General features: G+C 44.4%; 1 protein-coding gene across 3 annotated transcripts in view; it reads left to right on the top strand.

Annotated features, from left to right (window-relative positions):
* Positions 1 to 20512, top strand: part of LOC137427740 (actin-binding protein WASF2) — a 61674-nt gene extending 41162 nt beyond the window's left edge. For all 3 annotated transcript variants that reach the window (XM_068117443.2, XM_068117442.2, XM_068117444.2), the window contains exons 7-9: positions 606 to 758; positions 1388 to 1731; positions 18616 to 20512. In XM_068117443.2, the coding sequence (XP_067973544.1) occupies positions 606 to 758; positions 1388 to 1731; positions 18616 to 18761 (643 nt within the window). In that variant the 3' untranslated portion in view covers positions 18762 to 20512. The remainder of the gene's footprint in view (positions 1 to 605; positions 759 to 1387; positions 1732 to 18615) is intronic.
* Positions 20513 to 23678: the final 3166 nt, after the last annotated feature.

Raw genomic sequence — 23678 nt, 5'->3', positions numbered from 1 at the left:
CTTTTTCTCTTGTTTCCCCCCGTTTTTCTCTTGTTTCCCCCGTTTTTCTCTTGCTTCCCCCGTTTTTCTCTCGTTTCCCCCGTTTTTCTCTTGTTTCCCCCGTTTTTCTCTTGCTTCCCCCGTTTTTCTCTCGTTTCCCCCGTTTTTCTCTTGTTTCCCCCGTTTTTCTCTTGTTTCCCCCGTTTTTCTCTTGTTTCCCCCGTTTTTCTCTTGTTTCCACCTTTTTCTCTTGTTTCCCCCCGTTTTTCTCTTGTTTCCCCCCGTTTTTCTCTTGCTTCCCCCGTTTTTCTCTCGTTTCCCCCGTTTTTCTCTCGTTTCCCCCGTTTTTCTCTTGTTTCCCCCGTTTTTCTCTTGTTTCCCCCGTTTTTCTCTTGCTTCCCCCGTTTTTCTCTCGTTTCCCCCGTTTTTCTCCTGTTTCCCCCGTTTTTCTCTTGCTTCCCCCGTTTTTCTCTTGTTTTCACCCGCCCGTTTTTCTCGTTTTCCTCTTTCTCTTGTTTCAACCCTCCCCTCTTTCTCTCGTCTTATTTGGCTTGATTCACCATTTGCATTACTCAAATTGTAGTAACAAATCAACTGTAACCATCATGGATCCTCTCTCGCTGCAGGACTTCAGGTTTAGTTTCTTCACCCCAGGCCATATCTTCCCCGCCCTGTTCCCCTTTACCCTGCCCTCCTGAGCATGAGCCACCCCCTCCCCCCATACCTCCTCCTCCTCTACCAGGAGAGCAGTATGATCTACCTCCACCACCAGCCTTCATGTAAGTACCTTCTTCACCCTCTTCCCCCATCGCTCTACATTAGAAACGTTATTCTTCACTTACAAATCAAGTCAAACGTAAATGCCCCACCACAAATTTATTCATTCGTTTTCTTAGCTTGACTATATTATTGTCAATCATTCTGTTCTTGTTGCTTCATTGTTGTTTTTAACTTCACTTTGTTCTAACATCCTGACCTTGTCTACAGAGCAGTAGCCATTCTCAAGAAATGAAACACATCATCATCATTGAAAATCGATATCATATTTATGCGCCCGGTTTTATTTGTAATAACGACAGTGTCATCCTTAACTCCCACTTATTACTTTGACTGCTAATTTACGTCTGAGACCAGAACAATTAATTGTTTGTTGTGTTGCATAGAGTTGTATCATTTCACTGTCGGATTGTGTTTTAAAACCCAAGTGTGATCAGGTGATTTTGGAGATTGAGCAATGTTGTGCGATTCGCTATTGTGGGAGGCATGGATTTGACTACCATTTGGAGCTATTGTTAAAATCATAATTTGAATGTGAACAACAAAACCTCATGAAGAACTCAAAATCAACCAACCTGTCATGTGTCTCCACTTCCTGCATCCTCCGTTCCCTTCGCCCATTTTCCAACAGAGACGATGAGGAATACTTTCCTCCTCCCTACCCTCCTCCTTCTCTACTTCCTGAAATACCTTCTCCTCCCTATGCTCCTCTTCCTCCCTCTGGTTATCCCCCACCACCTCCTCCCCCTCCCCCTGGGAATTTAGGATTTTCTATTCCACCTCCTCCTCCACCACCACCGCTCTCCCAACCTTCCTCTAAATCTGCTTTTCCTATCCCTCCACCTCCCCCTCCCCCACCTCTCGATTATTTCCCCCCGGCTCCCGCTCCTCAAACCCCTGGTCCGGTTTCTCCCCAACCAGCTGCACCCCCGTTGGCTGGTGGACGAAGTGACCTTTTGGTGGCAATTCGTCAAGGTCAGTGGATCGTCGGTTTCTTTTTCAGTCCAATCGCCTGGCAAATGTCGTATTGTATTCAAACTGAGCACCTACGTTCAGGAACTCTTTTATTGTTTATTATTACTCGATAAGCATCCCAAAATTGTGGTGAATGCAATGGGGGTAACTTTATACGACTTTGTGAATGAACAATTTGTTTATCAGGGGCAGCAGGATGTCTAACTTCTTAGCATGCTTTGACGCAAGGTGCATGTTAAATTGTGTCGTCATAAGTGAAAATTGAGTTACGGTCGTACGTATAAGATAAGTCGATTGCCAGATTAAGACGAGAGAGTTAATAGAACACGTAACCCCGTGCAATGCTCAGGTATATACTTAAATTAATGTAAAATAATGATTTTAAAGATGCAGCACTATTGAAGCAGTCTTATACAACAACAACACACAACAGGCATTTTAAGGCCATTTTCCCTGCTAGAGCGGGGGTTAGCCTTGCGGTCCCTATGACAATCTTCTCCATTTTGCCCTATTTTCTGCATCTCTCCTTGTTAAGCCCCTTGCCCGCATTTCTTCTTCGACCATCTTTAGCCAAGTCTTTCTCGGTCTTCCCCGTCCTCTACTTCCTTCTACATTCATTTCCATCACTCTTCTCAACCAGTAACTTTCATCCTTCCTCAACACATGACCAAACCATCTCAACCTGTTCCTCTTCACAGCATCAATCACAGGCTCTATTCCCATCATCTGTCGCAATTCATCATTTGTCTTCCTCTCTCTCAACGATACTCCGCACATCCACCGAACCATTCGCATTTCCACCCTTTCCAGCCTTCGTTGCTGCTCTACGTTCATTACCCATGTCTCGCTCCCATAAATCATAACACTTCTCACACATGCAGCATACACCTTTCCCTTCGGCTTCAACGACACTCCCCTCCTCATCAGCACGCCACTCAGTTCCCGAAACTTCTTCCATGCACATCTCACTCTTGCAACCGTTGCCGAGTCTGATCCACCTTCTCCATTCAGCATGTCTCCGAGGTAGCAAAATGTTTTCACACCTTCCAGTTTCACGCCGTCTCCAAGATCCAACTCAACATTTCCTCCATCTGCAGCTCCCTCTGTGCACACCTTACATTTGAATGTAGCTGCCACACTGGTTAATGACCCTCTCAGACCACTACATTTTTGATGAATCCACTCAGCGCACATTGTACATTTAATGGAGTTCACTCCGACACCCTTCCTGCACACAGCACATGGCGACTTCCCAGTTCTTTCCACCTTACCACACGCTTTACCACTTGCCATCACCTTCGTCTTTCCGATATTCACCTTCAGACCTTTTGTCTCCATACATTCCTTCCACTTGTTCATCTTTTCCTTCAGTCCATCCATACTTTCCGCAATCAACACCAGATCATCTGCATACAACAACTCCCACGGTAAACCCTCCTTTACGTTCTGAGCCAGCACCTCAATCACAGCTACAAATAGTAGTGGACTTAGTACCGACCCCTGATGCACTCCCACCAGCACGGTGGGAGTGCATCAGGGGTCGGTACTAAGTGCATCAGGGGTCGGTACTGAGTGCATCAGGGCTGGTCGGTACACCAGCACACCTCAAACTCACCACCGTTCCCGTCCTTCGTCCTTACAGCTGTGCGTGCTCTTTTGTACATTGCCGTCACTACTCTGATCAACCATTCCTCCACTCCTAACTTCCTCAATGCCCATGTCAATACTTCACGTGGAAGTCTTATACACCACCTTATTTAACATGTCCAAGTACTGCAAAGCTGGAAGGTTTTGGAAGTGACAAGAAGGCGATTTGTGTTCTCCAGTGTTCAAGTATATAATTCGATTTAAATGAAATAAAAATTTAAAAAGACGTATGAATAAATTAATTTCGGAATTTACCACCGTTGATGTCTATTACACCACCCTATCTAACATGCTACATGAGTTATTCGTGCCTGTTGGTTGTGTCCTTTATAGCATCCTTAGAAACCGGAAGTTTCCTGTTTGGAATGATTTTCAATTTTGTTTGACTGCCAGACAGGCAGACAGAGTAAAAAAAAAAAAAAAAAAAATTCGCACCCATGTCCAAAGGAAGCGGTTCTGTTTGGCATTTTTAATGTGAAACAGGTAAAGCCTAGAAGCGAACAAAACCCATTATAATTACCCTTTCAAACCCTTTGAACCCAATCAAATTACCCATTAGAACTCTTTAGAATTTACATTTAGAATTACCCTTTACAACCCTACAGAATTAAGCATGGTGGGTTGGAAAGGTTCTTCTTTCTCAGTTTTGACGGACGGTCAGCCATAACCAAATATTGAAGTGGCTTTACCGCTTAAAAATTAACTCGCTCCTCTCCGCGCATGTGCGATCGGGACAAATTCAGAGCTAAAATACAGCTAAACTTCAAATTTGTTTTCCGATTCATGTTCAAAATATAACATTCAATTTAAACAAATTGCTCCTCGATCATAAAATGACGTTTACAGACAGATGAACAGACATACGGATGGATATGAACCAACTGTTTGAACATAATGGAGGGTGGGGGAGGAAGGCGGGGATTGTGTGGATAGAGCATAAGCACAATGTTCCAAGTGGCCTCCTTTCTCTGATTCGCTTGTACAGTGTACAAGGTGTTATTAGTTTTGACCAAAACACATTTAACATCATCCTTGGTCGCTGAGCAGACATGAGCTCATATTTTTCTGCCTCCGCAGCCGAAAGCGTCATTTTTTGTTTTTGTCCGTCCCTTTTTATTACATTTTCGGGTTGTCCATCTGTCTGTCCAGCTGTGCGTCTGTGTGCGTATCTGATTTTCGTTACCACGATAACTTGAGCGGCTGAATGGATGTTGACCAAACTTGGTGCCTACTTGTACCGTGATGCAAAGATGAACTGATTGAATTTTTTTTAGTTCAAAAGGTTAAACGTCTGTAGTCATGACGTATGTATGTCATGTCTGTATGTCATGTGACCTTTATTTTGAAAATCTTTGTTACCACAATAAATTGTGAACCACAGAAGGGATTTTAACCAAGCTTGGCACAAGTATGGACTGCGATACAAAGATGAGCTAATTCAATTTTGGGTTCAACAGGTCAAAGGTCATGTGACCTTTGAAAATCATCTTACTATAATTCACCAGATGTCCGTCTGTCCGTTCCCAGGTACCGCAAAAACGGCTGAACCGATCGCAACGAAATTTTGGGTGGGTAATCCTGGGATCCCCTGGAGTAAAATAGGCTATATTGTTTTTCCAATTGTTTTTCCAATCTTCCAATTTTTCCAATTTTCCACAATTTTACAGTTTTTCCAAACACGATGGAATAATATTTACCGATATGAACAGTGATTTGGCTTTTATTGAAATTCTACAAATACTGTTTCGATTTTGATGATTTGCATGTGATATGATTTAACGGATGTTTATAAAAATCGTTTAAAATAAAAAAAAGCCTTCAATTTCTGATATTTTGCCTTTTCATTTGGGCCTCCCAATTGAAACCCCGCCCATAGGGCGGGTACAGTTGCTAGTTTTGTAAATTGTACCTCGAGTTGGAAGCTTATGATGTTTTCTCTCTTCTACTTATTTCTCTTTTCTCTCTTTCTCTCTCTCTCTCTCATGTGACTTTTGATTTTCATGTGACCTTTATTTGAGATCAAAAGTAGCATTAGGTTGACATCTAACATGGGTAGAGAGAGGCATATCCAATGACACATTCACATCAAATTCTATTTTCTAACTTTTATTACTTGCAAAATCGAAGATTTTTCGAGTATATTGCTTGGTCTTGTGTGTTATTACTTGCCGGAATAGATTCATATAGATTCATAGGAATAGATTCCGGCAAGTATGTTGGTTGGTTGGTTTGTTACTTGCCGGAATCTTCCGGCAAGTATGTTGGTTGGTTGGTTTGTCTGTCTGTTTGTCTGTCTGTTTGTGCGCAGTACTACGTCTACATCATTGCACATAGCATCGCCATACTTCACACACATATTTGTCTTGCCCTGGAATAGACTGTGCCCAATTTTAAACTCTCTCGGCCCAAGGCCTCCATTATGACATCATAATTCGACAAGTACAAACTTCATCCGATCAAGATTAAATTTATTGAGTATAATCTAGGAATAAATTAGTTTAGGAAAGAATAATGATGACGTCATCGGTCATGTGGTTCGGCCGCCATATTGTTTTAACACAAAAGCCTTTACAAAAGCAAATCTTAAAAAGATAATTGCTTTTGGGTCATCCGTTCCGCATATTTCGTGGATTGTGCGTTGGAGAGACGACTGTGATGGTGGGGAGTGGTTGGCAAATCAAAAAAAAAAAAAAAGTACATTCCGGCAAGTCATTGGTCTCTGACCGATTTTTCATCTGTTTGTCTGTCTGTTTGTCTGTGTGTCTGTTTGTGCGCAGTACTACGTCTACACCGTCGCACATAGAATCGCCATACTTTACACACATATTTGCCTTGCCCTGGAATAGACTGTACCCAATTTTGAACTCTCTAGGCCCAAGGCCTCCATTATGGCGTCATAATTCGACAAGTACAAAACTTCATCCAATCAAGATGCAATTTCTTGAGCGCCATGTCGGCATAAACTGGTGGAGAAAAAAAAAAAAGATGACATCATCAGTCACGTGGTTCGGCCGCCATCTTGGAAAAACCGAAAAACTTTGCACCTCTATATCTCCGAAAGTGCTGAATAGAAAAAATTAAGACATGGCTCATTGCAAAGAACTTTCCATGGGGAATAAAATATGTTAATGATGACGTCATAGGTGCCTCCATTATGACGTGATAATTCGACAAGTACAAAACTTCATCCGATCAAGATGCAATTTCTTGAGCATAATCAAGGAATAAATTAGTTTCAAAAACACATAATGATGACGTCTTCGGTCACGTGATTCGGCCGCCATCTTGGAAAAACGAAAAAACCTTGCACCTCTATATCTCCGAAAGTGCTGAACAGAAAAAATTGAGACATGGCTCAATGTAAAGAACTCTCCATGGGGAATAAAATATGTTAATGATGATGTCATTGGTGTCTCCATTATGACGTCATAATTCGACAAGTACAAAACTTCATCCGATCAAGATGAAATTTCTTGAGCATAATCTCGGAATAAATTGGTTTAGAAAACAAATAATGATGTCATCGGTTACGTGATTCGGCCGCCATATCTTCAATTCTGGCAAGTCCTCGGTCTCTGACCGATTTTTTATTCTGTCTGTCTGTTTGTCTGTGTGTCTGTCAATCACCTACAGGTCACAATTTTAAACCGATCTTCACAAAACTTGACCAGATGGTAGGGTTGGACATAAGGAAGAAGCCTATTGATTTTGAGGTCAAAGGGCATCCTGAGGTCAAATTTCTAAAATTGTCAGTTTTCATCTGATTGACTTGAAAATTGAACAGCATTTGAATATTGAGTCAATAAATTGGGAAACCAACTATTTTTGAGGTCAAAAGGTGAAAGGTCAACACAAGGTCAATCTTCTAAAATCATCAGTTTTCTTCTGAAAAAAAACGTCCATTTTCTTGTGACTCATGAAAAAAAACGCATGATGTCTTCTTGTTTTCACCCCTCAGCCCAAATTGGGCTAAGGGTTATTGTCGTCCCGGGCGGGTGTCCGGGCGTCCGTCAACTTTTGGTTTCCGTCAATTTCAAGGAGAACGGTTTGTCCGATTAAATCCATTTTTGCATGTGTGTTGGGGCTGAGCAGAGGAAGGTGCCTTTCGAAAATGGGCACGCTGCGATTTTCCATGTGTTGTTTTCCATGCGCATGCGCATTTTCCATGCGTTTTCCATGCGCATTTTCCATGCGCATGTGTTGGGGTTGAGTAGAGGAAGGTTCATGGGTTCGCTGCGATTTTCAATATGGCCACCATGGCAGCCATCATGAAATTGGTTTCCGTCAATTTTAAGCAGAACGGCTTTTCCGATTAAATCCATTTTTGCAGTGTGTGTTGCGGTTGAGTATAGGAAGGTTCCTTTCGAAAATGGGCGCGCTGCGATTTTCAATATGGCCGCCACGGCAACCATCTTGAAATTGGTTTCCGTCAATTTCGAGCAGAATGGCTTGTCAGATTAAATCCATTTGAGCAGTGTGTGTTGGGGTTGAATAGAGGAAGGTTCCTTTCAAAAATGGGCACGCTGCGATTTCAATATGGCCGCCACGGTAGCCATCTTGAAATTTGTTTCCCTCAATTTCGAGCAGAACGGCTTGTCTGATTAAATCCATTTTTGCAGTGTGTTTTGGGGTTTTGTAGAGGAAGGTTCATGGGTGCACCGCGATTTTCAATATGGCCGCCATGGCAGCCATCTTGAAATTCGTTTCCGTCAATTTCAAGCAGAACGGCTTGTCTGATTAAATCCATTTTTGCAGTGTGTGTTGAGGTTGAGTAGAGGAAGGTTCCTTTCGAAAATGGGCACGCTGCGATTTTCAATATGGCCGCCACGGCAGCCATCTTGAAATTGGTTTCCACCATGCATGGGCTGAGGGGTTACGCCCGTTCTGCGGTGCTATTTATTCTATTTATAAGCACTGAACGCGTGTAATGCTAAAATTAAATAAAGAAAAAAATCTTGTAAGATTTGATCCTCCGACATGGATGCAATTATAGGAGAAAATCTTTACAGCCACATTACTCCATCGAATAGCAGCAGCTTTTATCACAGGGATTGTTCATGTTGGCTGATGAGGCCTCCAGCTTGCCATCCATCCGAGGGACTGAGTACTACACATTGATGCTGCACTCTGCTTGTAAAACACGAGGATGACCATTTATATCGTCTTCAGGATTCGAACCCAGCCGAGACAGCTCGGAGGTGGGTGTGCATACCCCTTCTTTTTTTTTTTCTTCTGTTTTGTGTATACAGAATCGAGGCTCGTGTAAGAGCTAACACATTGAACATGAAAACATGCACAGACACATAAAACATACAATGAAGGGAGCGGGAGACGAGGGGGAGAGAGAGGGAGCACACAAACACATCAAAAGTAGAGAACAAGGACGTCGGTATACCTGTGGAAGGGGGAGGGCTGGGGGAGGAGGGAGGAGTACACGGTATAAAGCAAATGAACATTTCTAGGAATTTGAGGAAAGAAGTTGGGGATTGAAAGAGGTGGATTTGGGGTGTTTTAACGGGGGTAGAAAAGATCAAGGTTTTGGATGGGGGAAGATAGGAGATGGTGGTGAACAGCTGTTTTAAAGACCTGGAGGGAGGAGTGGGATTGAAGAGGGTGAGGGAGTTTGTTCCAGAGGTGGGAGAAAAGAGGAATGAAGGAGTGAAGGTGAGCAGAGAGTCTTGATTTTGGCAGTTTCACCAGAAGAGGGTTGCTGGCAGATTATGTGCATCTTGCAGGAATATTTGGGGGACAGAACACAGACAGAACAGGGGGGGCAAGGCCGGAGAGGAGTCTGTAGAAGACAGAAAGACCACCGACCTGCCTGCGGTGAGAGAGAGAAAGGCCCTCAGAATCAGCTTCATCGCGGGAGATTCCAATGATTTTTTTTTTGTTTTGTATACTGAATCGAGGCTCGTGAAAGAGCTGACATTTATTTCACAAACAAATCAACCAGACAAACAAAATATATAAAAAGAGGGAGCGGAAGACAAGAGAAGGGGAAGCACACAAAGACTTGAGGGCACACAACATTTAAGAGCAGGGAGATGTGTGGGAGGGAGAGGGCGTGGGGGGAGGGGGTGGCAGAAGTATCAAACACAAGGACACCAAGGACTTCCAGGACAGAAGTTGGTATTTCAAAAAAGTGGAATTGGGGTGAAATTAGCAGGGATAGAAAAGATCAATGTTTTGGATGGGGGAAGATAAGAGATAGTGGTGAACAGCTGTTTTAAAGACCTGGAGGGTGGAGTGGGATTGAAGAGAGTGAGGGAGTTTGTTCCAGAGGCGGGAGAAAAGAGGAATGAAGGAGTGAAGGTGAGCAGAGAGTGTTGATTTTGGCAGTTTAACCATAAGAGGGTTGCAGGCAGATCTTGTGCGACCTGTAGGAATATTTGCTGGACAGAGCCCAGAGAGAGCTGGGGGGGCAAGGCCAGAGAGGAGTCGGTAGAAGACGGAAAGACCACCAACCTGCCTGCGGTGAGTGAGTGAGAGGCCCTTGGAGTTAGCTTCATCGCGGGAGATTCCAATGATTCTGAATGCTTTGGTTTCAACAGCGTGAAGACGAGCTAGGTGTGAGGCAGGTGCACCAGCCCAGAGGGGAGAGCAGTATTCCATTGAGCTGCGGATGAAAGCCTTGTATGTGGTGAGGAGCTCAGGTGTGCCAAGGAAGGACTTCGCACGACGGATGATGCCCAGTCGGCGACTGGCTTTGGAGGCCAGATTTGAAATGTGGTTTTCCCAGGAAAGATCATGGCAGATAGTGAGACCCAAAAGCTTGAGTGACAGAACTTCTTGGAGAGGATTATTCAGAAAGTGGATGGGAGGGTTGTCCAGTCGGTCTTTTCGGAGAGACATCGTAAGAGTGTGAGATTTGTCAGGATTGAAAGACATGTTCCACTTGTATGCCCAGTCTGTGATTTTGTCCAGGTCTGCAGAGAGTGAGGAGGCTGCAGACTGCCGATCTGAGGGATGAAGAATGGAGCGACAGAGAATAGAGTCATCAGCAAAGGGATAGAGAGGATTTTCAAGAGAGTCAGAGAGATCATTGATGAAGACCAGAAAAAGCACAGGGCCCAGAACACTGCCTTGGGGAACTCCAGCCTGAACAGGAAGAGGAGATGAGAGAAACCCATTCAGGGCCACACGTTGACTACGACTAGAGAGGAAGTCCGCCAGCCATGCGTGGAGATTTCCATGGATACCAAAAGAGGAGAGTTTGGTGAGCAGAGCGGGGTGCCAGACCGTATCGAAGGCACGTGATATGTCAAGGGAGACAGCTCTAATTTCCTGTTTGGCATTGAGGACATCCATCCATTGTTGAGAAAGCAGAAGCAGCATGAAGCAGAAAGGACCATTCTCAGCGGGTTCCGCTTGCGGTCCGGTATGAAGAGGACGCAGGCGTCACATGCTCGCCGCTTCTTCGACCGGGCCACTGTCAGTTGCTTTCTTTTTTGGTGGTCGTGCGGATTATTTGGCCATTGAGTCTGCCCTCTGCATAGTCCCGGCTCTGCTCCCTGCTTCGCCTGCCCGGCTCCTTCGCCTGCTCGCTGTTTCCTCGGGCGCGCTCTCGTGGGTTGTGACCATCGCAGCGGTTTGGTGGCAGTTTCCCGCCGTGATCTAGATTTGTAGCGGCGGCGGTCGATTTCCGCTGCATTTGCCGCTTTGCCGTGATCAACCTTGGCCTCGTGCCTGCCCTCTGCTTGGTCCCGGCTCTGCTCCTGGCCTCACCTACCTGGCTCCTTCGTTTCCTCGGGCCCGCTCTCATGGGTTGGGACCATTGTTTCACCTCCTCAACCTTGGCCTCGTCTCGTATCTCTGCCCCTGCCTGGCATGGCTCTGCGGTACTCCGCCGCAAGGCTCCTTCTGCTCAATACCCGCTCCACCCCATCATGCATCTTTGCCATCAAATCAAATGGACTCCTCCGACGACCCAGGTACATTCACCGTGGCTCCGGTTGTAAGTTTGTTTATTTGCAATCAGGTCACTCCATCCCCGTCCTCTGGTCGGCTCAGCGCACTCTCACTCTTTGTCCCAGCGCACCTGGTCACAGCAACGCACACGATCGCACCTCCTGCCTACGAACCCTGGCTAAATCACCTGAATTCATCCCTGCTGTTCAAAACAACATCAAGCTCACCCTGTTCAACACCCGGTCCCTCAACAACAAATGCCTCATCCTGAACGAATACATCCTGGATAACAAACTGGACTTTCTCTGTCTCACCGAAACCTGGCAACAACCTCTGGACTACTACACACTCAACCTCACCACACCCAATGGATATTCCTACATCAATAAACCACGCTCGGAGGGCCGAGGTGGTGGAATTGCCGTTATCCACCGTCAAGACATCAAGACCAACCTCATCTCCATCGCATCTGCTCCATCATTTGAACACCTGGCTTTTAAACTCTCTGGTCGCACGCAGTCAGTCATGGCTGTCGTCTACCGCCCTCCCAAACCCCACCCATCATTCCTGTCTGACTTCTCCTACTTTCTGACCCAGCTATGTTCCCTCTCCCCCTCAATCCTCCTCCTTGGTGATTTCAATATCCACTTGGACTCCACTGACTCCACAATAACCACTGACTTCACTGATTTACTCACCTGCTTTAACCTCACTCAACATGTCGACTTTCCTACCCATATCCGTGGTCACATTTTGGACCTTGTCTGCTCCACTGGATTAAATTTGCACCATCTCTCTCTCTGGCTCCGACCTCACCCTCTCTGACCACTTAGCCATCACTCTGACCATCAACATCCCCGCCCCAACACCAAGGCATTATCGCACTATCAACTTCCGTAAGCTAAACGCTCTTTCACCTACCTCATTCTCATCCACCCTCTCTGAAAAAATGTCCACGTCTCCCTTCATTGACCTCCACACCCCTTCCGACCTCACTGACTACTACAACCACACTCTCTCCTCCTGCCTTGACCAGCTTGCGCCTGTAAAAACCAAAACAGTTTCTTTCACCCATTCTGCTCCCTGGTTTACCCCTGAACTCCGCCTGATGAAAACTCGTGCTCGCCAACTTGAAAGACTCCGCAATAAAACGGGTCTCACAGTTCACTCCCAAGCCTACAAGGACCACCTACAACACTACAAAGATGCCCTCTCCCGCGCCCGCTCCGCCTACTACTCTCAAATTATCCACTCTGGCTCCGGAAACCCAAAAGCACTCTTCTCGACAATAAACAAACTCCTCCGCCCCCTGAACACCACCACCCAGTCATTCACAGTAGACAACTGCATCTCCTTCCTCTCTTTCTTCCAACGCAAAATTGACAACATCTACAACAGCTTGACCACCGCCGCACCCGCTCCCCCTCCAACCACCTGCCCCCCCTTGTCCTGCCATCCCCTGTCTCGGTTCTCCCCAATCTCCCCTACTGACCTCTCTGAACTCCTCATAGGAATGAAAACTGCCACCTGCACTCTTGACCCCATCCCCTCCAGCTTTGTCAAGGCCTCCCTCCCTGCTCTCTCTCCACTTATCATTGCAACAATAAACTCCTCCCTGTCTACAGGCATCGTCCCACCTTCCCTCAAAATTGCTGCTGTTACCCCCATTCTAAAAAAACCTGGTCTAAACCCTGACACCCTAAACAACTTCAGACCCATCTCCAACCTACCCTTTCTGTCAAAAGTTTTGGAACGCGCTGTAGCCACTCAACTCAAACATCATCTCTCTGCCAATAACCTGTATGAAACATTCCAATCTGGATTCCGCTCCAACCACAGTACTGAAACTGCTCTCCTCAAAATCACCAACGACCTTCTCCTCTCCTCTGACGCTGGCAACCTCAACATTCTCGTCCTCCTCGACCTCAGCGCTGCCTTTGACACCATCGATCACACCATCCTCCTCACCCGACTTGAATCCACCTTTAACGTTACCGGCACTGCCCTCTCTTGGATTAAATCATACCTCTCTGACAGACGCCAGTTCATCTCCATCAATAACTGCAAATCCCCCACTGCTCCCCTCCCCCAAGGTGTCCCCCAAGGTTCAGTTCTTGGCCCCCTCTTCTTCATCCTTTACCTGTCCCCCCTCGGTCACTTAATCCGCCGTCATGGTCTCCAATTCCACTGCTTCGCCGATGACATCCAGCTTTTCATCTCCACCAAGTCCGTCTCCACCGACACCCACTCTATCCTGACAAACTGCATCACTGAAATAAAATCCTGGCTTCAAATCAACTTCCTCAAGCTTAACTGTGATAAATCTGAAATAATCATCATTGGCCCAAAAACGCTCACAAAATCCACCCATAACTTTGCCCTCAACATCGACGGTATCCCAGTATCCACCTCCCTTCACATCCGGAATCTTGGCGTCATCTTTGACCAAACCCTTTCCTTCGACAAATACACTAAACAGATCACAAAGTCAGCCTTCTTTCACCTGAAAAACATTGCCCGTCTCCGCTCATCCCTCTCCTCCACGGCTGCAGAAACCCTCATCCACGCCTTCATCACCTCCCGTCTGGACTACTGCAATAGCCTCCTCTATGGTTCACCCTCAAAAATCACCAATAAACTCCAATACATTCAGAACTCCGCTGCCCGTCTACTCACCCATTCCCGGACCCGTGACCACATCACCCCCGTCCTTTACAAGCTTCACTGGCTCCCCATCCCCCAGAGAATCCAGTACAAAATCCTCCTCTTGACATACAAAGCCCTCCATAACCTGGCCCCATCCTACCTGGCTGACCTCCTCTCCAGACACACTCCCACCCGCAACCTCCGCTCTGCTGGTACCAACCTCCTGACCCCCTCCATCCGGACCAAATTCAGATCCTGGGGGGACAGGGCCTTCTCCATCGCTGCTCCCACCCTCTGGAACTCACTACCTCACACCATCAGAGACTCCTCCTCACTCACCACATTCAAAACATCACTAAAGACCCACCTGTTCAACACTGCATTCAACATTCAACCCACAGCATTTAACCCCTGACTATCTCTTCTCCTTCTCCCTCCTTTTGCTTTAAATATTTCCCTATTGATTCTTGTCTTTTTGCAATTGTTGTTTTCATGTATTGTTATGCATTATGTTTTCCACTCTGTCAAAGCGCCTTTGGGCTTCTGGAAAAGCGCTATACAAAATAAATGAATTATTATTATTATTATTATTATGTCCAGAGTAGAGTGACCAGGTCTGAAACCAAATTGATGATCAGAGATCAAGCCATTGGAGAAGAGGAAAGATTTCATGTCTGAAGCAATGATGGATTCCATGACTTTGCTGATAATTGGGAGAAGGCTGATTGGTCTGTAGTTGCTGGGATCTGTTTTTGCACCTTTTTTGTGCAAAGCGGTGATGTTGGCAGATTTCCAAGCAGATGGCAGATGACCTTGAGCAAAAGAGAGGGTGAAGAGAACAGCGAGAGGGAGTGAAAGAGCGGAAGAACAGGATTTTAGGACCCGTGGGCTGATGCCGTCAGGTCCAGTTGCAGAATCAGAGTCGAGGGTTGACAGAAACTTTTCCACCTTGTCAGGAGGAAAGGACACAGAGTCCAGGAGCAGCTGGGTACGACTGGGTACGGTGGGTACAGAGAGGGATGGGTTTGGGACACAAGATTTAGAGGCAAACACAGAGTTGAGGCATTCAGCTTTTTCACGTGCGGAATCAGCCGTGTGGCCGTTTGAGGTGAGGGAGGGGATGGAGGGGGAACAAACACCAGAAACAGATTTGACCAGATGCCACCAGGATTTGGAAGAGGGAGACAGATAAGAGAGTTCTGTCCTGAGAACGGAGAGATTTTGTTTCATGGCTCTCCTGAGGGTGGACACACACTGGTTTCAGGCTTTGTGAAAGGAAATGAGATTTCCTTCCGTTGGATTTGCTTTCCAGGAGACGAAAGCAAGTTGTTTCTGGGCAATAGCCTCACCACAAGATTCCATGTACCATGGACGGGAGGAAGGGTATGACAACTGAAGACGAGATGGGATAAATCTGTGCATCAGAGAGAGCAATTTACTTTGGAAGAATTCCCAGGATGAGTTGATGTCAGAGGCGGTAGAGATGGGAGACCAGTCCAGATGATTGATGGCTGCTTGAAGACCGTGCCAGTTGGCCTGAGTGAAATGCCAGACTCGTCGACGCTGAGGAGGCTCTCTGAGAATGGTCAGAGAGATGTCCACTTTAACAAGCACATGATCAGATGAGCCGATTGGAGCAGAAGAAGAGCAGCAGACATTTTCAGGGAAGTTTGTCATAACCAAGTCCAGAAGAGAAGATGCTCCGTTGACTGAGATCCGGGTCGGGAAATTGACAGATTGTGTCAGTCCCAGTGAGTCACAGAAATCCTTTGCTGAAGAGCCATGGTTGGTGAGAGAGGAACCCACACCCAGCCAACTGGCATGGTGACAATTGAAATCACCACATGAGGAAGAGAGAGTTGGGATGGGTAGATAGAAGTTGGTCCATATTATCAGACAGCGAGATGTAGATGGAGTCATCACTGGATGATTCTGGAGTGGAGTCAGTTCTGGATGATTTGGTTTCAACCGCATGAAGCGGTTTGTTGTGAGTGACAGAACTTGTGACAGTCAAAAGCTTGAGTGACAGAATTTCTTCAAGAGGATTGTTCAGAAAGTAGATGGGAGGGTTTTCCAGACGGTCTTTTTGGAGAGACACAGTGAGAGTGTGAGATTTTTCAGGATTGAAAGGCATGTGCCACTTGTTTGACCAGTTTGTGATATTGTCAAGGTCTGCAGAGAGTGAGGAGGCTGCAGACTGCCGATCTGAGGGATGGGGTATGGAGCAGCAGAGAGTGGAGTCATCAGCAAAGCGATGGAGAGGATTTTCCAGAGAGTCGGAGCGATCATTAATGAAGACCAGAAAAAGCACAGGGCCCAGAACACTGCCTTGAGGAACTCCAGCCTGAACAGGAAGGGGAGATGAGAGAAACCCATTTAGGGCCACGCGTTGACTACGACCAGAGAGGAAGTCTGCAAGTCATGCGTTGAGATTTCCATGGATACCATAGGAGGAGAGTTTGGTGAGCAGAGCAGGGTGCCAGACTGTATTGAAGGCACGAGATATGTCAAGGGAGACGGCTCTGATTTCCTTTTTGGCATTGAGGACCTCTATCCATTCTTGAGACACCAGAAGCAGCATGTCCAGAGTAGAATGACCTGGTCTGAATCCAAATTGATTATCTGAGATCAAGCCATTGGATAAGAGGAAGGATTTGATATCTGAAGCATTGATGGATTCCATGACCTTGCTGATTATTGGGAGCAGGTTGATTGGTCTGTAGTTGCAAGGATCTGTTTTTGCACCTTTTTTGTGTAAAGCGGTAATGTTTGCTGATTTCCAAGATGCTGGCAGATGACCTTGAGGAAAAGAGAGGGTGAAAAGAACAGAGAGAGGGTGAGATGGAGCGACAGAGCAGGATTTTAGGACCCATGGGCTGATGCCGTCTGGTCCAGTTGCAGAATCAGGGTCGAGGTTTGACAGAAACTTCTCCACCTTGTCAGGAGAGAAGGACACAGGGTCCAGGAGCAGCTGGGTTCGATTGGGTAAGGTGGGTACAGAGAGAGGCTGTTAAATATCCGAAGCATGAGGGTTTGCTACGAGCCCTTACAAAGTCATAACTGTTCAAGAAAAGTATACCGATGCAGCGGATATTTTTTTTTGTTTCCCCCCCCCCCCCCCATGTGCATAGCTTCCATGGACATCGAATAAGTAACTCGACCATAGTGGAACGTGATTCTCCAAAGGAGGGGTGCACGTCAACCGAAAAGTGTGGTTAAGCAATTGGGTCACTTCTGTCTACAAACATCAGTTTATGATTGAGAAACAACTTAATTACAATTGAATGTTATATATGAATCATGTATATAACATGAATCGGAATATAAATCAGAACACAAACCTGTAATTTAGCAGTACTTTGGCTCTGAAGTTGTCCCGGTCGCACATGTGCCAAGAGGAGTGAGATAATATTTTTACTTTGGCTGGCAATCAAACAAAATTGAAAATCATTCCAAACAGGAAACTTCCTGTTTTTAACGACGTCCGTCATAAAGGACACAAACAACAGACATGAATTCCTCATGTAGCATCTTAGATCGGGTGGTGCAACAACGGCGGTAAACTTCTGGAACATTTTTTTCTACAACCTTTAAAAAATTTATTTTATTTCAATTTAATTATATACCTCATCACACAAATCGCCTTTTTGGCACTTTCAAAACCCTTCCGCTTCGAAGTACTTTGACAAAATAGTACCGCATTTTACGTTATCACGACCAATCAAATTTGCCGCTTCTAGACCCTGCCCATGTCTTTGTTTCTCAAAACAGTGTGGGGTAAGGTGTTCTATGAACTCTTTAGTTACCTTCGCCACTGAAGGTGGATGGAGGTTATGTTTTCACCCCTGTCTGTTTCTTTGTAAGTCTGTCTGTCTGTTTATCTGTTTGTCTGTGAACAGGATATCTCAAAAAGTTGTGGATGGATTCAGCTGAAATTTGGTGGAGAGTTTGGATATGTGACAAGGATTTTGGTGAAGATCCGGATTCGGATCTGGATACGAGAATTATTTAATTTCTAAGTGATTCTTCACCATTGAGAGATCGGGCCAAAAACGATATATAACATGATATTTCAAAAAGTTGTGGATGACTTATGACTAAACTAAGTGGATCAGTTGGGTATGTGACAAGAGCAAGCCGATCAGATTTTGGTTCAGGTCCGAATCCAGATCCAACCTACCAATGGGATACCAAAACGTAAACCGTTCAGTCTGGCGGAGGTATGCTCTTTACCGAGTGTCGTTGTAGTTCGTCATGTGTTTAATGGAAAAAAAAATAATCCCTGGGGGTTTGCTTTTATACCGGGCATATGGATGACAGAATACGAGTGATTGATGTGCTGACGATTAAACAGCGCAAGAAGCAGACAAGTAAAACAGACAGACAATGCAAGAAACAATATGAGGTTGATGTAAAAAAAAAGCACCTTAAAAGGCAGAATATCAAGTACAAATGTTTAAGGAGTGTTGTTTAAACTTCATTAGTTACATAAATAATGGATCATGTCTTCACATGCCTGGTTACCTGGACGGAGGGGAAGTGATATCCCAAAAATTTTTTTAATTTAAATGTGAATATAATAGATTTCAGCCTTTTTATTATACTTTATTTCCATTTTGATTTGTATTTTTTTCCTCCCTTACCACTAGTATCCTGTGGCTTTGTTTCTTTTATGCTCCACAGGCTTCCAGCTGAAGAAAGTTGAGGAGGCCAACCGGGGAGGCCGAGCGGAGCCTGCGAATGACGTGGCAGCCATATTGGCACGCCGAATCGCAATGGAATTTAGCGACTCGGAGAGCAGCTCGGATGCGGAAGAATGGTCGGACTAGTTTATCGGCGACTCGAGTCCAACCAGGCCGTAATTAAGGGCCCACTCTTTAGTTGCTCGGGGAACTACTCTGATAGAAACGACCGAGTTAGCTATTCTGTCTCCAGCCAAAGAGGAGAATTCATTAAACGGCCGATATCCATCTGCTTACGAACGAATTTTTGGTATTTTGGTACTAGTTACTAACAATAATGCAGCAATGTTCTATCTATCTGAGATTATAATGAAAAAACAATAAGCGATACATTTGTTTGTAGTTTACAGTTCTGCAACAAAAGTGCAGTATTGTTATAATTCTTACAATCCCTAATTCGTATTTAGTTACAAATGCATGTCAATTACGGCCTCTACATCCATCGAATCGAAGTAGCACGAAGTTGTAAACCTCAGCTGTCTCTACACCTGTGGCTCGCAGACCCTTAGTGGAGTCCACGAGGCCGTTGGTGGGAGTCCAGTGGAAAAGGGTAAAAATATGGTTTTCCGAAAATGACGTCACATGCTGCGACCTTTCGCATATCAGAAGCAACCAGCTCATCCTACTTTCATCGTATTTTTGTTGCTCTGATAGTCATATGTCACTATGACAGTCATACACAGTCGTCAGCAGAATCTTTGTGGGCTCGGAAGTGGATCTACATACCCAAAACGGTTAGGAACTACTGCTCTACACCAATGTGCGTGGCACATCCACAAAATACTCTTTACAGACTTATTTTGTACTTCCATTTTCATTGAGATTCCTGAGATTTGCCCTGATTCATGAGATTCCTGAGATTCGCCCCGATTCGTTAACTCCGATAGCTTTTGTAACCTGATTTCTGTCACGAAAGGTTGGGAGCTATTCTTTAAATCCATTTGCAGTGCAAGTCGGATTTATTAGGCAGTCGTTAGAACTACTCAAATAACCGATCCCTGGCCGAGGTAGAATGAGATGCATAAACCTGCGAGGAATGAGCACCATAGGGAAATATCCAAAAAATTGGGAGATTGTGAAAAAGATTCCTCCAGCTGTAACTATATAGCTGGGGTGAAGTGGGAAGGATTTGAATTGGGAACTTGGAGGAAAGGAAAGGGTATCGGAGGAGGAAAAGGAAACGAGACGAGCAGGGCGAGAGGGAGAATTGTGTTTGGGGTTTGCTTGTGATAGGCCGAGCACATATGTACATGGGGAGAGGACGCAGTCAGGGAAGCTGACTATCTTTCCGCGTTTATGACAATCATAACTGGCATTGCTTCATTATGTCTAACGATTATTTTTGTATCGGATATTAACGTATGGGATTTGCCCTAATGGCCTGTTGCTCTGCCAATGATAAATGGCGCAGAGGGACGTTTTCTGGTGTGTTGGAATGCCTGAATATTTGGGCAGCTATAAAACGGTGGTGACTTGAGGAAACCTTCTCTATACTTGAGGTGTTGATGTTGTTGTCGTCGGTAACTCGAGAGTCATTGGATGCACTGCACATGCCTTGGCACTTAAACTTTCGTCCCAACTCTTTACTTGGAAGAGTCTGTTTTGAGTTGCTCTGCATTTGGATCTAGGGACAAATTGGTTGGAAAACCAGAGTATTCCAACCTCCTGCAGTGCAACTTTGGAGGACAATAAAAAATACCCTTAATTTTTCTTGGCTGGAAAGAAAGGGTTGCTTATTGATTCCGCAAGCGGCATGACTGAATGTGGTTGCTGTAACCGCAAATTGGTATGCCAGTGTGCACTGAGACTTTTGCTTTAATAAAATGGCTTCCATCGTGCTTGAAGGTGTTATTTATAGGTTCTAAATGAATTAAACGTGTCCCCGATGTGGTTTTTCTCTCCTCCTCCCCCCCAACCCCCCAAGTTTGCTTGGAATGATGTCAGTACAAGGCCAAATTTGAACTCGTGTCCAGCATGTTCACCCTCTGAGTCCTTCCGCCTTGCCCCACCCTCCCCTTGTCCTCCTTCTTTCCTGTCTCCAATGTTGTCCCTCTACCCTGCTGTCCTCGACTCAAGGTACAAAAATTTTTTAACCCTCTTCCAGCCCCTTTTTGCTAAATCAGCTTACCTTTTTGCCTCTGCCAGGAGAGTGGGTGTCGAGGTGTTTCTTATGGTCAGAATTCAATGAGCAGCCTGAGGTTCCAGCTGGAGGCCTCGGATTATTTTACCTCAACTCCAGTAAGGTCATCATTTGAGCCTGAAGAGCTCCTGGATGGAAGGCGTTTTGAAAGACAAACGGAATGTTACCTGGTAAGCTTACAGTCACGTGAAAAAGTAAGTACACCCCATGTAAAGTTTTGACTTTTTCAACATATTTCAACGTACAGCTATTTGATCTTCATTTCAACAACATTGATAGATAAAGGTGATATAATATAACAAATATCATGAAACATTTACATTTTGTAGTCAATTGTATAATTTAAATAAACATAAATGCAAATTTCACATGTGGAAAAAGTAAGTACACCCCTACATTTATCACTACTTCAAATACCTAAAATTAGAATCGGGTGCACCAGCTCAGGTGCAAATGATTAGAACATCGTTAGAGAGGATCTTGTGGGGGGATTTGAAAATGATGTTGTGGAGATGTTGTGGGGGGATTTGAAACGAGCTGTGCATGCAAGAAACCCCTCAAACATTGCACAGCTGAAAGAATTCTGCATGGAGGAGTGGGCAAAAATTTCTCACAGTCGATGTCAGAGACTGGTAGACAGTTATAAGAAATGCCTACCTGAGGTTGTTTGTGCCAAAGCTGGCAATACCACCTATTAGAGCCAAGGGTGTACTTACTTTTTCCACATGCGAAATTTGCATTTATCTTTATTTAAATTATACAATGGACTACAAAATGTAAATGTTTCATGATATTTGTTATATTATATCACCTTTATCTATCAATATTGTTGAAATGAAGATCAAATAGCTGTACGTTGAAATATGTTGAAAAAGTCAAAACTTTACATGGGGTGTACTTACTTTTTCACGTGACTGTATTTCAAATCAACCTCAAAATAATATCCAATTTTTAGCTTTATCCAGTTCTTTTTGTGTAGAGATAACGATATCCAGTAAAACCTTTTGATAATCTTTCTCTTTAACCCACCTAAGTTCTCCATAAGGTAGGGCTTGAGACATAGCCCATCCATACAAATTATTAGCATCATAATACATCAAATAAGAACTATCTTTTGTAGCATCATAATTAGAAAGATATTTGTTGTTAGCTTTAGCAAATCTACTCAAGCATACTTGAGATATTCCTCCACGTTTAGCCTTTTCTGTCATCAAAAGCATATCTACATCACTGATCAAATCCAAATCTGTTTTATCATTTTTAACATAGCACTCCAAGCTAAACCAGGAGCAGTGTAACAGTGAGCGGGGTCTAATCCATAGGAATTTTTATTATGACAGACGCTTCGAAAAGTCTCAAATACATCAGCCAATAGGAGGGCATCAGTTTTAAGATCCAAATCATGATACTCTCCAAGGTTCTTTATATTAAACTTTTTCCAAACATTTTGTGCGTGAGTATAATCTTTATCAGTTATATGACTTATTTAATTCGTTATAGAAATTTTATTTTGAGGGAAGATGTGTTTTTTCAAATCTCTCAAATGAATCCATATAATCATAAGGATATATACCCTTTTGTGATAAGAGTTCAATCTCTTCTTGATTTATGAAATACTCTGAAAGACTCGGAAAGTTTTTAATATTTGATACCAAGTTAGATAATGGACTTGCCATAAATTTAAATGTATCAAGAAACCGGATATGAGTTATAGGAGATGTATGAATTGTTTTTGTGAATGAAATGTATTTCTGATCCGTGTTAGGAATTGCTGAAATGTCTCCAGATGTCTTTGAAAGTTCATTAATAAATAGATGGGTATCATAATGTGCGTTGTTATGAAGAAAGACAGGAATGAAAGAGGGGAGTTTATAATTAATATTACAACTTTGTTGAGCCGGACCTCTATATTTACCAGTGAGATGACAATGATCTCTTACCTTCAGACCTTCACCAATTTTCTCCTCACAAATATGACAGACAGCCTTTGGCTGCCCAAATTCTGTTTCTTCTTCTTTTGTTAAGGACATTGGTTTATTGGTTTCTCTCATTATCTTGGTTAATCGAACACAGTCTTTCTAGTCGTTTCACAAACTCCTCTGGGGCATGTTCTCCTCTATAAAGTTCTAACTGGTTATATTCATCACCAACGGATGATTTGATATAATAACAGAAACCACAAGGAGTATGTTTTTGATATTTACTCGTGTATGATTTTTTGGGATTTGGAGAGGCAGTGTCTATTTTTTCAAGGATACTTTCAAAGTCAGCGTATATCACAAATGGAAGTTTTATAGTCTTGTTGGAATCTTTAAATGATATTGTTACGGTTTTTAGAATCTTCACATGTAAATTTAGTAGTAAATTCCCTTATAAATGACCCCTGTGTACATGTCCCCTTAATTGGCTGTTAATTAAAGATTGCACCTTAGTTAGTCCATGTACAACATGTAGGACACTTTAGGACCTCTCTATCGTTATGTCATTATTATGTGTTCCAGGTAAGGCTGTGTTTCCAATAGTTGACTCTACGTTGCATCAATCAACTAAGATAGGTCCCCTTTCAATATCCCCAATCGTCTCCTCAAAGTGCCAGTAACAGTTGGGCTGTTTTCGTGGGCATCACACCGCCTCTGCTCGCCCAGCAGCATTCGCTGCCTGGCGCCAAACTCCATTACGCACGAGGCCAAGAATGGGGGAGGAGCCGCCAGAGCACGGGTGTGGCACCACCTCGTCATCAAAGGTGGAGTCAGAGAGCCTTGAACAACCAACCAGGGCTCGGTGGGCATGGCTTGATAGGGCGTGGCAAGAAACGTCTGGTGAGTTTGAGAGGGTTCCAAGGGCGTGGTAATAAAACCCTTGGC

The sequence above is a fragment of the Myxine glutinosa genome, chromosome 5, assembly GCF_964187855.1.
Source record: "Myxine glutinosa chromosome 5, kmMyxGlut1.1, whole genome shotgun sequence".
In the NCBI taxonomy this organism is placed as follows: domain Eukaryota; kingdom Metazoa; phylum Chordata; class Myxini; order Myxiniformes; family Myxinidae; genus Myxine; species Myxine glutinosa.
The sequence above is the reverse complement of the archived record's forward strand: the minus strand, read 5'-3'. Positions and strand labels throughout refer to the sequence as shown.